Below are 15,122 nucleotides of genomic sequence, written 5' to 3'. Positions count from 1 at the left end.
GAAAGACCCTAACAGCCCTGTCCTACAATCACTGTGGCTATTGGGGGGGGGGGCGGGGGGAGAGGAGATAGTCTTTCTAAATGCTCAACTAGTTGGTTTTCTCTATGAGCAAAGACCTCAAAAGTACTTTTTTTGAGCCCAATTGTACTTTTAGGTAAAGTGGGGTGTGTGTGATGTGGTAGAAAATAGCAGATGAATAAGAAACCACCCCAGGAAATACTACATGGTGACTTCTACCTTCCCCAGGAGTTCAGCTAGCTCAGCATACCCCCTCTATAGGCAAACCGCCCTAGAAAATACTGGGGAATTGAATGAACCCAAGGGGTAAAAGGCAGAATGGTTAGAGGAAGCATTCATAACAACCCCAAAATAGAAGAGACCACAAAAGACAGATCAGACTACTGACATCATGCCCAATTTTCAAGTTTCTGTACAGACAAAATCAATGCAACCAGAACAAGAAGAGAAGCCACCAGGCTGTGTGTAGAAAAAGCAACGCACATTCCTGATTTTATAAAGTCTGCTATCCAAGACAGCTAAGGGAGCTGTCACAACGATGTAAGACTAAGAGCCATGCTGCAACAGGCAAATTTGAGAAGATAGGAACATTCCTCAAAAGAAATCCACAACCAAATGAAAAAGGTGCCAACTTATTCCTAAGAAGAACAAGATGAGACCCATCTGCTGCTTCACCTCATCCCCCAAAACCAGCACTGGTGACGAAAGAAGGAAACAGCCCAGGGTAGAGGAGCTAGAGCAGAAGCAGCTCCGGAAGGCACCACTGGGGAGCTGCGTGGATCTCAGTATTTCCCTTCTGAAAACATTGCATTAGGAGAGTCAGCGAGCTTCCCACAGCCTCTGACACAGCAAGGGCAGCAGAGAGGGTCTACACTGGGCCATAAGAGATGAAGAACAGAAATGAGGGACACAGAGGGAAGGAATGCTGGCCCAAGGAAGCAGATGCAGGCGACCACTCCTGGAAAACAGAGGGAAATCCCACAAAGATACATCTGAATTCAGATTCAATGGGACAGTCAACCTGGGCAACGCCACAGGGATGGAAGATGCTGCCAACACTGCCACATCAGAGATGATGTTGGTCGGTTCACCTTTGTTCCAAGGGAAGTTCTGACATGAGGAGAAGTTCATTAAGAAGCAATTACCGGGGGGCAGCTAGGTGGCGCAGTGGATAGAGCACCGGCCCTGGAGTCAGGAGGACCTGAGTTCAAACCCAGCCTCAGACACTTAACACTTACTAGCTGTGTGACCCTGGGCAAGTCACTTAACCCCAATTGCCTCACCAAAAAAAAAAAAAAAAAAGCAACTACTGCGGGGGGGGGGGGGGGCAGCTAGGTGAGCTAGGTGGCACAGTGGATAAAGCACTGGCCTTGGATTCAGAAGGACCTGAGTTCAAATCCAGCCTCAGACACTTGACATGTAACTAGCTGTGTGACCCTGGGCAAGTCACTTAACCCTCATTGCCCTGTAAAAAAAAAAAAAAAAGAAAAGAAAAAGAAAAAAAAGAAGCAATTACTGGGGCGGCTAGGTGGTGCAGTGGATAGAGCACCGGCCCTGGAGTCAGGAGGACCTGAGTTCAAATCCGGCCTCAGACACGTGACACTTACTAGCTGTGTGACCTTGGGCAAGTCACTTAACCCTCACTGCCCCACCAAAAAAAAAGAAGAAGAAGCAGCAATTACTTCTTTTTTTTTTTTTTTGTGAGGCAATTGGGGTTAAGTGACTTGCCCAGGGTCACACAGCTAGTAAGTGTTAAGTGTCTGAGGCCGGATTTGAACTCAGGTCCTCCTGACTCCAGGGCCGGTGCTCTATCCACTGCGCCATCTAGCTGCCCCCAGCAATTACTTCTTAAAAAGCAAATGGCATACATAAACATTAAAAAACAAACATACCAAAATGTCTAGGATATACCAAGAGCAGTTCTTAGAGGAAAAATTCTCTCTGAAAATATACATAAACAAAATATGAGCTTTAATGAACTAAGTATGAAATTGAAAAAGGAAAAAAATAAACCCAATATAGGCACAAAAGAAGAAATCTTGAGAATTAGAAGAAAAATAAAAAACAGAAAGACCATACAAAAGATAAATAAAATAAAAAACTTGGTCCTTTGAAAAGGCTAATAAAAATCAACAAAACCGTTAACCGTTCACAAAAGGAAGAAAATCCAGTTACCAAAATTAAAACAAAACAAAACAAAACAAGATGAAAACCACAATAGAAAATAAAGGATTGGGGCAGCTAGGTGGCCAGTGGATAGAGCACTGGCCCTGGAGTCAGGAGTACCTGAGTTCAAATCCGGCCTCAGACACTTGACACTTACTAGCTGTGTGACCCTGGGCAAGTCACTTAACCCCCATTGCCTCACTAAAAAAAAAAAAGTAAAAGAAAAGATAAGAAAAGAAAAGAAAAGAAAAGAAAAGAAAAGAAAAGAAAAGAAAAGAAAGGATTTATCAGAAATCACAAAAAAGCATTATTAAGAGCTGAGTAGGTGCCAAACAATATACTAAGTGCTTGGGACACAAATAGAAAAGTCTCTGCTCTCAAGGAACGACATGGTCGGTCACAAGAGGCAACAGCACACAGAGGGAGGTTCACTCAGTTCTAGGGCCCATGGCAAAGCCTAAGGTTGAATGGGGGCGATATGCTGGGCACAGAACTTACGTACAACGTAAAATGTCAGGCTTTCTATGTGAGCAAAAATGAGAACTTAAAAGAGGTGGAGTGTTATTTACAAAAATATAAAAACCCAACAGAACATCAAGTAGAGAACTTAAAAATCTTAGAAAATAAAATTACATTAACTGTCAAGGATCCATGCAAGGGGAAACCCCGCCCCCAATGGTCCAGATGGCTTTGCAAGAAGAACAATACCTATGCTACCTGTTGGTGGAATTGTGAACTGATCCAACCATTCTGGCTATAAAACTGTGTATACCCTTTGATCCAGCAATACCACTACTAGGTCTATATCCCAAAGAGATAAGGACCCACATGTATAAAAATATTTATAGCTGCTTTTTGTGTAGTATCAAATAATTGGAAATTCCTGGGATGCCCATCAATTGGGGAATGGTTAAACAAGTTGTGGTATATGAATGTAATGGAATATTACTGTGCTGTAAGAAATGAAAAGCAGATGGATTTCAGAAGGAAAGACTTACATGAATTGATGCTGAGTGAAATGAGCAGAACCAAGAGAACATTGTACATAGTATCACCAACATTGTGTGATGATCAACTGTGACAGACTTAACTCTTCTCAGCAATACAAGACAATGTCAAAAGACTTTTGGTGGAAAAAGCCCTTCACATCCAGAAAAAGAACTGTGGAATCTGAATACAGATTGAAGCATACTATTTTCACTTTTAAATACTTTTTTGTATACAAAATAAACCCACAAATAAATAACAATTCTATACAATATTTCTAAAACTCAGGGAACAATAGAAAGAAAACTTCCTAAAGAGAATTCAATAGAAATAACTAATAGAAAAACTAAATCTTCAGAGAGAGACTCATTGTTAGATGGCATCAGTCTAATAATAAACATGATGATATAGATTCTATAGTATACCAACCCTCCAACAGAACACTTTACAGATCTAGGCCAAATGATAGCCACACTCCTTTGAAAAAGAGCTCCCTACATAAAAACTTTTAGAAACACCAGAAAGCCATTGGCTAGCTAGAAATTAAGGGGTTTTTGTTGTTGTTCAGTCACATCTGACTTTCCGTGACCCCACGGATCTTCTTAGCATGCCAGGCCCCACCATGCTCTACCATCTCCCAAAGCCCATCCAAGCTCATGCTCATTGCTGCCATGACACAATTCACCTCATTCTCTGCCATCCCCTTTTCCTTTTGCCTTCACTCTTTTCCAACATCAGGGTCTTTTCCAGTGAGTGCCTGTCTTCTCATTATGTGGCCAAAGTATTTAAGCTTCAGTTTCCATATTTGACCTTCCAGTGAAGAGCCTGAATTCCTTTCTTTAAGTATTGGCCCCATGCTATCCAAGAGACTCTCAAACGTCTTCTCCAGCACCACTATTTGAAGGTGTTGATTCTGTGGCACTCAGCTTTTCTGACAGTCCAACTCTCAGTCATACGTTGCTGCAGGAAAAAACCATAGCTTTGACTATTCAGACTTTTGTCAGCAACGTGATGTTTCTGCTTCTTAGTCTGTTGTCCAGATTTGCCATAGCTTTCCTTCCAAAGAGCAAACATTTTTTCATTTCATGGCTACAGTCACCATCTGCAGTGATCTTTGAGCCCAAGAATATAAAATCTGACACTTCTCCCTCTATTTACCAGGAAATGTTGGGACCAATTGCCAAGATCTTAGCTTTGTTTGTTTGCTTTTACGTTAAGCTTCAGGCCAGGTTTTAAACTCTCCTCATCAAGAGGGGCCTTTTAATTCTTCACTTTCTGACATCAAAGTGGTATCCTCTGCATGTCTGAGATTGTTGATATTTCTCCTGGCAACCTTAATTCCAGCTCTGGGATCCATCCAGCCTGGCATTTCCCATGATGTACTCTGCACAGAAGTTAAATAAATAAGATGGCAGTGTACAGCCTTGTCATACTCCTTTTCCAATCTTAAACCAATCACTTCCACGTTCGGTTCTGGCTCTCATACAGCTTCCTCGAGACAAATAAGATGATCTAGTGTGCCCATCTCTTTGAGGACTCGCCATGTTTTGTAGTGATCCACACATTCAAAGGCTTTAGTGTAGTCAATGAAGCAGAAGGAGAGATTTTTCTGGAACTCTTTTGCTTTCTCTACATTACAGTGAATGTTGGCATTTTGGTCTCTAGGTCTGAGCCTGTTCTTCTGGTAATTGTCAGTTCACTTGTTGCTGAAGCCTGGCTTGCAGAATCCTAAGCATAACCTTGTTGGAGTGTGAAATGAGCCCAAATGTTTGGTAATTCGAACACTCCTTGGTGTTGCCCTTCTTTAGGATTGGGATGTAAACTGATCTTCTCCAATCCGGTGGCCACCGTGGAGTTTTCCAGATCTTTTGTCCTAGTGAATGCAGCACTTTAACAGCATCATCTTTTAGGATTTTCAGTAGCTCAGCTGCAATTCCGTCACCTCCACTGGTCTTATCCCAAGGCCCATTTGACTTCATTCTCCAGGATATGAAGCTCGTAGCCACCATCAAGGCTATTGGGGATGGGAAGATCTTTCCTCCTTCTCTCTTTTGTGAATTCTTGCCACCTCTTCTTAATCTCTTCTGCTTCTGTTAAGTCCCTACCATTTTCGTCTTTTATCAAGCCCATTTTTGTAGGAAACTTTCCCTTGATATCTCTAATTTTCTTGAACAAATTTCTTGTCTTTCCTCTTCTGTTGTTTTCTTCTATTGCCTCATATTGCTCATTTAAGAAAACTTTCTTCTCTCTCCTTATTAGTCTCTGGAATTCTGCATTCAGCTGGGTAGATCTTTCCTTTTCTCCTTTCCTCACCTATTTGTAAAACCTCATCAGACTGCTGTTGTGCTTTTTTGTGTGTGTGAGGCAACTGGGGTTAAGTGACTTGCCCAGGGTCACACAGTTAATAAGTGTTAAGTGTCTGAGGCTGGATTTGAACTCAGGTCCTCCCGAATCCAGGGCCAGTGCTCTATCCACTGAGCCACCTAGCTGCCCCCATTGTGCTTAATTGTACTTTGTCTTCGGAATGTTTTTTGTTGTTGCAGTCTCCTATATAATATTCCGAATCTTCAGGCACTCTAGCTACTAGATCCAATCCCTTAAATCTATTCATCACTTCTACTTCATATTTGTATGGGAGGCTAGGTCATACCTAATATCGTCTGATGATTTCCCTCCTTTCTTCAATTTAAGTCTGAATTTTGCAGTATGAAGCACATGATCTGAGCTACAGTCAGCTCCGAGTCTTGTTTTAACTGACTGTATAGAGCTTCTCTACCTTTGGCTGCAGAGTATATAATTAATCTGATTTCTGTACTGATCATCTGGTGATATCTATGTACAGAGTCACCTTTTGGGGTGTTGAAAATTAGTTATCTTGACAAAACTCTACTAGTCTCTGCCCTGCTTCACTCTGTACTCTAAGGCCAAACTTGCCTGTTATTCCAGTTATCTTTTGATTTCCTACTTTAGCATTCCAGTGCCCTTTGATGGATATGACATCTTTTTTGGGTGTTATTTCTAGAAGATGTAGATCTTCATAGAATGGAACGACTCGGACCTCTTCAGTATCAGTGGTTGATACAGACTTGTAGAAATTAAGTTTACACCAACATATTACACAATATACCACAAAAAACAAATGTGAAATACAAAAGTTCACATGCTTCAAAAAAAAAAACTGAAATAGAATAAGATCGACTATCTATCACAGCTGTGAATAAGGGAAAACCCTCCTAACATGAGATAGAGGTGATCACAGAAGGCAAAACAGATACTTTAAATTGTATTAAATTAAAAAAACCAATAAAATCAAAGTATCTGATGCCCAAAATATATAAATAAATAACAAAAGAAAAAAAGACAACCCCCCCCCTTTACACACACACCCCTGTCTTTCTGGGCCGCAACAGATTAGTGATTAAAGTATGTGAACAAACAGTCCACAGAACTGCAAACTATGAATAACTATAGGAAAGACCACTTCAAATCATTTAGGAGAAATAGGAGAAATGCTGATCTCTCAGCACACACTCAGCAACCTGGCAAAGATGATAAAAAACAGGAATACTAAGATGTTTCAGGCACCTTAAAAGGTAGGCACACTCATCTAGCATGAGCTGGGATGGAAAATGGTCCAATCATTTTGGAAAATAATTGAGAATTATGCGTTTAAAAATAAGTAACTAAAGTGCCCATAATCTCTGAACGAGATATGCCACAGCCAGACATACAGAAGGCAAAGCAGAAGGAAAGGCCCCACGTGCACTAAGATTGTCAGAGCAGCACTTTGTGGCAGAACATTGGGGAGCAAAAGAGTATAACACTGTCAGTGTCGTCTAAGAAACCCTGAATGGGGAGCCTCTAGGAGCAGGGAGAAATCTCTCTGAATGTCATAATGTGAAGAACTGGAAAACCATGTTCACAATGGCCAAAAAGAGGGAATGGAATGCTGGGAGGGAATGGCCAAGTTTGCCCCAAAGAATCAACATGAGAATACACTCCACCCTGACTTCTCTGCCAAGGTGAGGGACCACGGGTAGGAGACACTCCAAATAAGGGCAGATTTTTTTTTTTTTAGTGAGGCAATTGGGGTTAAGTGACTTGCCCAGGGTCACACAACTAGTAAGTATTAAGTGTCTGAGGCCGGATTTGAACTCAGGTCCTCCTGAATCCAGGGCTGGTGCTCTATCCACTGTGCCGCCTAGCTGCCCCGGGCAGATTTTTTTTACAGCGTAGGTCAGTTTTCCTGAACCTTTTTTTTCCCTCTTTTTTATCTTTACTAAAAGGGATGACTCTCTGGGAGGGTGGGGTAGATACCTCAAGAAATATGGGTTATCATAAAAACAAAAAGATCAATAACAATTATTTAAAAAAATAAGATGTTTTAAACTCTTAGCTTCTGTGTCCTTTAGAGATTGTTTTTCTTGGTCCATTTTTTTTCTTCAGATTAACTTTAGTCAGTATTTATATTAAGAATCCCTCTCATTTTTAAAAAAGGTTCAGAGGAACCTTTGCAATAGAATCTTTCAAATTTATTTTTAAAATGTTTACTCTAAGGGGGCAGCTAGGTGGGTGGTGCAGTGGATAAAGCACTGGCCCTGGATTCAGGAGGACTTGAGTTCAAATCCAATCTCAGACACTTGACACTTACCAGCTGTGTGACCCTGGGCAAGTCACTTAACCCTCACTGCCCTGCAAAAAAAAGCAAACTGTTTACCCTACATAGTGGCAAATACTATCAGGCCATCTCCTAGTTCCTATTTTCAAATCAATTGTATTCAGATTTTAAAATATGACAAGCAACTTACTGAGTGGGAAGTGACTCTGACTGTTCTTAGTGTAGCCATCAACAAGTATTTATTACATACCTACTACGGGCCTGGCATTGTGCTGCTCTCCTTCCAAGGCTGAACTAGTCACATGTGGGATCTCCCAGAACAGAGACCAAGCTCTGCACTCTGACCAAAGGGTTTATAACTGAACTAATGGATACCCTCCTCACACTGGAAGGACACCAGCAGAAATGCCTGCTCTACTTCCCAGCCAGCTTCTGGGTCTAGGACACTGTGCACCCCCTTAATAGCTCTAGCCAGTGACCTGGGACTGCTCGGAGCTGCGCTGTTTTATCTGGCAGGGTCAACAAGGGTGGTGATCTTCCTTGGGGTCTCAGGCCCTGTTCATGGAGATGTTATCCCCATGTCTGGCTCCCGGGCAGGCCCGGCAGCTTTTTGGGAGTGTAGGAGACCAGGCTAACACACGTCACTGTTCCTCAGTTGACATTTGCCAGCACACATTTTTGCTTTAAACATGTAGTTTCTCTTAGGAGGCCCTCTGTGACCTTGCTAGGAACATGAGGCCATTTAAAAGGCGCATGGGAGGGATGCAGGGGTTGGGGGAGAGGGGAGCGTCCTACCGTCGCCGTCGGGATCAACCGCCCTGAAGTGCATCTTGTTCTCTTTGACAGCTTCCTGAAAATGCTCCTCTGTCTTCTCCATGATCCAACGCTGCATCTCCTTGGCACTAATCCTTTTGTCATTATTAATGTCCACCCTGAAAAGATGCACCAAAGTCCATGGGACAAGAGAAGAGCATCATGCCATGGATAATTAGCAGGAAGCCCAGAGTCCAAGCCCCTCCTCTTACAGGTGAGCAAAAGGACCACAGAAAGGAAGACACGTGCACCAGACCATATTGGAGGAGACCTCGCTAGAAGGTAAACGAAGGCCCGCTCACCCCACCATAGGGTCCCCAGTCTGAGCCAGGCTGGAATGAATGCTAGAAACGGCCACTCCTGCTGCCTGCTTCCTCACCCTTTATTTTAAACCCTGGTGATGACTGGATGGTGATAATGGTGATGGTGAAAGGTACTGTGTCCTGCTCTGGGCTCCAGGACCCTAACCCAGGGTCTGGTGACACTGCTCTACCCATACACATATCTACACCGCTCAGGCAAAGGAGCCAGAGAAGAGATAGGTCAATGCCCCACAAGGCTCAGGGCACCATCACTGTGGTTATAATGAGCTGAGAAGCAGCAGGATCACCACGGCCCTGGAAGGGACATGCCAGCATATGCTCCTCCCCTCCCTTCCTCTCTGCCCTCACCCCTTATCCTGGCACACAGAGGGCTTGGCCAAGTCCCACCTAGGCCTAGATCTGAGCCCTCTCTTGATGCAGCCCATGATGGTATTCATCAGCTTCTGTGACCACAGGATTGCAGCTATGATTCATACTAAGACTGACCAAGACCACCAGGGTCTTTTTTGGACAAACTTCTACCCAATGACATCTCCCCAAGGTGACACTCATCAACCTGATTTTTAGAATTCCAATGTAAAGTGCTACCTGTCCTCTTATTAAGTGTCACCTTGTAGGGTTTGGTCCAACCTTTTCAGTCTGCTGAGGCCTTTCTGGGTTGTGCCCGTCACTCAATGTGTTAGCTATGCCTCTTGCTCTATGTCGTCTGTAAACTGGGAAACCGTACCATCTATGCCTTGGTTTTAGTCCTTGAGGAAAGCAGTGAACAGCAGAGATGCACAGAAATGCCCCTGGAGCACTCAACAAGAGACTTTCCAACAGGATAAGGAGCCATCAATGAGAGTTCTTTGGGACTGGCCATGAGTACAAACAGGGAAGGAACCCCTGCAGAGGGAGAGGCTGAAGATCAGAGAGAAAAGGAGGTGAGTCAGGGGCAGCTAGGTGGTGCAGTGGATAAAGCACTGGCCCTGGATTCAGGAGAACCTGAGTTCAAATCTGGTCTCAGACACTTACATTTCCTAGCTGTGTGACCCTGGCCAAGTCACTTAGGCCTCATTGTCCCACAAAAAAAAAAGGGGGGGGGGGTGAGTCAGGGAGAGCTGCTAGAGCAGAGGGGAGGACAGAGGAGAGAGGCATAGGTGGAGAGGCTGGCTTTGGCCAGGGAGGGACCACCTTGTCATCAGGGCATCACAAAAGCAGTGGGACAAAGAAAGGCTGAGGAGGCTCCAAGAGAAAAGGTCTGGATGACTTCTGGGTGGGGTAGGTTGGGAAGCACAAGCCTGCCCACCTCAATGACCCAGGATGGACTGGGTTCTAGGGTTCCCAGTCAGCCTGGCTGCACCTTCCCCAGCGACACTGATGTGATTTCAAAAGAAGGTTTTTAGTCTTCAGTTAACAGCATTCAATAAAATGGACATTTCCACCAACACAGCAGCACTGGAAAAGGTTTGTACCATTCTGTACTGCGGCTCTTTCAGTGCAGAGCTTGCTTTTCTATTTAAGGACAGAATGCACTGAACCAGTACCTTTCCAAGCTTTCCCTGGACTCTATTCTCTGTGTTTAAAAAGAAAAAAAAAAGCGGCCTCAGTGACTCTCCTTTTTCCGTCTGGAAAATGAAGAAGAAAGCAAAACCCTTGTAACATGCGATGGTCAAGCAAAACAACTCGCCACCTTGGCTGTGTCTGAAGTCCACTGACTTACCCAAAGGTCAGCAGCAGCAGCTACTGTGGCTTAAACAGAGTGGAAAATGTGGCTCGAATGACATTCTAAGTTGGGGGCTCTAAGGCAGGGCGCTAAAAGAAGCATGAAGCTACAGATAGGGCAGGAGAGGGCAGTAGGAAAGTGAAGGCCGTCCACTTGATGGAAGCACACTGCCACACTCTTTCCTGGATTAGACGATGGTTCCAGAACTGGTGGAGAGATGGGGAGACAAGTGTGCCTGGCTGGATCCTGCCCAGACGGGGCGTGCAAGGTGCAAGCAGCACAAGAGGCTGTTAAATGCTCTGTTCAGATCGAAGTAAACTCTCCAGATAGCACCTCACTGACCTACCTACCAATTTAGGGAGCCAGGCAAAAAAGGAAACCCAGGGAGTGCGACAGAACCTCCTGCTGATCGAGCCATGCTGACCCACAGCTGCTTCCTTCTCGAGATTTTTATGAAGCATCCTTTGAATACTCTACAGTCTGGAATGGGGCCAGGAATCAGTCGCCCCTCTTCTCCTTTATCTGAACATCTGCACAGTCTGCGCCCCAACCGTGGCTCCCCAACCCCATGTGACAGACAGGATGTAGTTTGTTTAGGCCTGCTCACTTGACCTCTTCAGCTCAGCTGTGTGGTCGCTTCCTCTCTGCTCTGCTTAAAAGGAGTTTCAACCCTCTCTCAGCTATGTTCACTCTTTAGAGGAACATACCTAACCAGGTGAGGGGATAAAAATGGAGTTTCTGATGACATAAAACGGAGTTTCAGAGGCTGGACCTGGACTAACTGCGCCAAGGAAAGGCCAGCCTCTGATGCTGGTGCCACCTGAGCAAGCCCAAACCATTTCTAAAACCCTACCTGTTGCTACTCTCAGGGGGTGGCAGAAGGGGAGGGGATTTCTTCAGCAATACCTCTGGTTCCATTCTAAAAGTCACACTACCTCTAAAAAATTCCAAGAGTAACCACATATGACTGTAATGAGCAAAGTGAAAATGTCAGCAGATAGCAGATCAGAACAATTTCAGTCAACAAGTGGGCCTATCTGTCCTTAGATGGAAACGCCACAAGAACAGTACGGAGAGTCACTTTTGTAGTCAGGCTTCTCTTCTTAAATTGTATCAACTTGTCTGTTCTCAAAGTGCACCAAACACACAGACACACACATGTGCGCGCGCACAAACACACTCACACAAATACACTCTCACACACTCATACATGTGTGCGCACACATGCATGCACACAGCTATATTACAGTGTAAAACTACCTTCACAGCATGAAAGGGAACCACTTGGAATGTAGTAGATAATTCCACTTTCCACAAAACTGCATTCTTATTCCCCATTTTCATCCTGACTATGGCATTAGAGGAATAAGGGAAAAGGGAATAGACCTGTGATTTCATTGGTTCATTATTGGCACAGCTAACCAGCAGAGTGGACTGGGCACTGTGCCTGGACTCAGGAAGATTTGAGTTCAAATTCAACCTGAGATACTTCCTAGTGGCATGACCTTAGCCAAGTCCCTTAACCTGTCTTGGTTTTCTCATTTGTAAAATGGAGATAATAGCACCACCTACTTCTCAGAGCTGTTGTGAGGATCAGAGATGATCGATGTAAAGCACTGCTATATAAATGCTAGCCTTTATTATTGTAAGTGAGGAAACTCCTGCTAGCAATACAGATTGGCACTTTCTCTGCAATGTATACAGTCTAAGAGAGTTCCTAGTAGCCTAGAACAGTGAGAGATAGCTGACTAGTCCAGGGTCACACAACCAGTGTGCATCAAAGGAGGAACCTGGATCCAGGTCATGCTGTCTTCAAACTGGCTCTCTAGCCACAATGCCAGGCTCACTCTGGATGGGAATCCATTCAGTAGATGATTTGTAAATCAATTCCCCATCTAACTACAGTCAAACAAGAATCTGCTTAGTAATTTAAGGCCACAAAGAAACAACAGCAGACACTGTTCCCACCCTCCTCCTACTTAACTCACCGACCCCACTCAACCACTCAACCACAACAATTTGGGGCACAGACTGAACCAAATACAGTTCGGAAGGAGTTTTTGCACAAACCCAGCAGGTAACAAGCTTCCTCAGGTTTGTTCTGAGGTGGTAAGTTATAGAGGGAGAGAGGTATCCTCGAAAGGCTGTTAAGCACAGGGCCTGGTCTTTCTGGTTAGGGCAAGGAGAGCAAGGGGACAGGGAGTTTGGGGGTTCTAGGGGGATGTCACGCTATCTACCCAATTCACTCGGATCTTATAAGAATTCTCCATCTGTATTTTGAATAGTCTAAGGCCTTCTGAGCTCTGCAAAGGACCAGAAATAAAACCCTGCCAGCATCTACTTGGGTTCTGAAGGCAAAGGTCAAACATCCACAAAAATTAACATAAATCCCTCAGAAAGAAGCTCCAAGAGGCTGCTGACTGTGGACACTATTCCTTCATTCATCGAATACAGGCTGTACTTTATCTACACTGAAAAAAAAAAAAAATGGTGTCCCAGGCCTCATTCCAGTTGCAGTGTTTAAGAAAATTCATTTTGGGGGCAGCTAGGTGGTACAGTGGATAGAGCACCGGCCCTGGATTCAGGAGGACCTGAGTTCAAATATGGTCTCAGACACTTGACACTAGCTGTGTGACCCCAGGTAAGCCACTTAACCCTCACTGTCCAGTCAAAAAAAACAAAACCTTCATTTTTTTTCTATTAAGTTTCTGTACAAAATGACTAATATGGTGATGTTTTACATAATCGTACATGTGTAACCCGTATCTGACCGCTTACTGCCTCAGGGAAGGAGGATGGGAGGGAGGGAAGGAGGGATAAAAACTGGAACCCAAAACGATAAATAAAAATGTTCATTACATTAAAAAAAAGAAACATAAACCATTGATCTAGCAAAAGTCGATATGGACTAAACTTTTAAAAGGGCAGCTAAATGGTGCAACAGAGAGAGGGCTGGGCCTGGAGGCAAGAGGATCAGAGTTCAAATCCAGCCTCAGACACTGACTAGCTGTGTGACCCTGGATAAGCCACTTCACCCTGTCTGCCTCAGTTTCCTCATCTGTAAAATGAGCTGGAGAAAGAAAACGCCAGCCACTCTAGTATCTCCACCAAGAAAACCCCAAATGGGGTCACAAAGAGTTGAACGTGACCAAAACAACTTGTTGTGGGCCCAAAGTCCCCCAGAAGTTCTCTGGAGCACACTGAGGAATCTTCTCCTTGAGAAACTAAACCAGAGGACAGATACGCCTCGAGAGATAAGCGGAACCAAATCAGACTGAGCTAGCTTTGGAACCTCCAGCCTTCATTCTGGTCTCCCTTACCCCTGGGGAGATAACTTGGGTGTGGCTGCGGCCTTGGTGTCCTGGAGAGATGGCTTGAGAGATCCACCCCTCACCCAATTCCTCTGGCCACCACCAATGGGGGATGGTCCTCCCTCACTAAAGGAACTTTCCACAGGCAGATGGTCACACCCCCATCAGTCCCCTATAAAAGCACCTGCCAGTCTCCTGCTCGAGGAGATTGGTACCTCAGAGCCACATGCTTTGTGCCTATCTCCCCATGAGAAGTCCAAGGATTTCTTTCATGGTTTCCCTCCCCCCCCTTCCCTTCCCTTGCCCTTAAATAAACTACCACCTTATTTTAACTGCTTTTGTGTGCAAGAGGGTGTAATTCTTTAAAGAGGAATTCCTAAGAACCCCAACCCCTAACCCAAACCCGTACCCCATTTCCCCTATAACAAGCTGAACAACAAACAATTTTTTAAAAACAGACCATGGGGAAAATAAAGCATAAATCAAATTCAGAAGACTTCATCTCAGTTTCTTTTACCACAAATTACAGGATATTTCAGCTACGCCATTAAACATCTAGCCAACTACCTCCAGAGTCTGAAAACATTTTCCTCACACAATTTTGCAAGGAGATGCAAGGAGAGAATCTGAATACCTGCAGTCACCCATGAAGAGATCCCCACCTGACCTGCCGGGGGTGCCTCAGCAGCGATCTCCCTGGGCTTTCAAGGAGCCCAGTGGGAGCCCTTCTCTTATGTCACCCATCATGCTGGTGCTCCCAGGGCTAACAAGCACAGAGTACACACACTCCCTGCCCTCCTTCCTGAAAGCAAAGCAGCCCAAACATTCTGGTATTGTCTGTGTGAATGGCCTCATTCCTCCAAAGGGGGAGAAGGGATCAAGGGAAAGGGATCATATCTTCCTTCACCAACAGAAAGGCAGGAAACCAACGGGCCCGGGGGGGGGGGGGGGGGGGGGATATCAATCCACTAGCTTTGTTAGATGCCTACAAATTACCAGACAGTCTATGAAACTCGCTCAGTCTTCTAGGAGCTTCAGGGCTTTGGGTCTCCGGGTCTCAGAGGGTGATCTCAGTGACTCCTGCCATTTCAGAATTCACAAAGGAGGCGGCATGGGCTGATACCCACTCCAGCTTTGGGGAGACACAATTTCAGAGCACTCAGAGAAAGAAAGCCCAAGGC

At 44.6% G+C, this 15,122-nt stretch overlaps 1 protein-coding gene across 2 annotated transcripts in view; it reads right to left on the bottom strand.

The window, feature by feature from the left end:
• SDF4 (stromal cell derived factor 4) overlaps nt 1–15,122 on the bottom strand; it is a 47,904-nt gene that overhangs the window by 9,916 nt on the left and 22,866 nt on the right. For both annotated transcript variants that reach the window (XM_043995000.1, XM_043994999.1), the window contains exon 3: nt 8,585–8,721. In XM_043995000.1, coding sequence (XP_043850935.1) covers nt 8,585–8,721 — 137 coding nt within the window. The remainder of the gene's footprint in view (nt 1–8,584; nt 8,722–15,122) is intronic.

The sequence above is a fragment of the Dromiciops gliroides genome, chromosome 3 (assembly GCF_019393635.1).
Source record: "Dromiciops gliroides isolate mDroGli1 chromosome 3, mDroGli1.pri, whole genome shotgun sequence".
In the NCBI taxonomy this organism is placed as follows: domain Eukaryota; kingdom Metazoa; phylum Chordata; class Mammalia; order Microbiotheria; family Microbiotheriidae; genus Dromiciops; species Dromiciops gliroides.
Note: the sequence above shows the minus strand (reverse complement) of the source record. Positions and strands in the feature narration are given on the sequence as shown.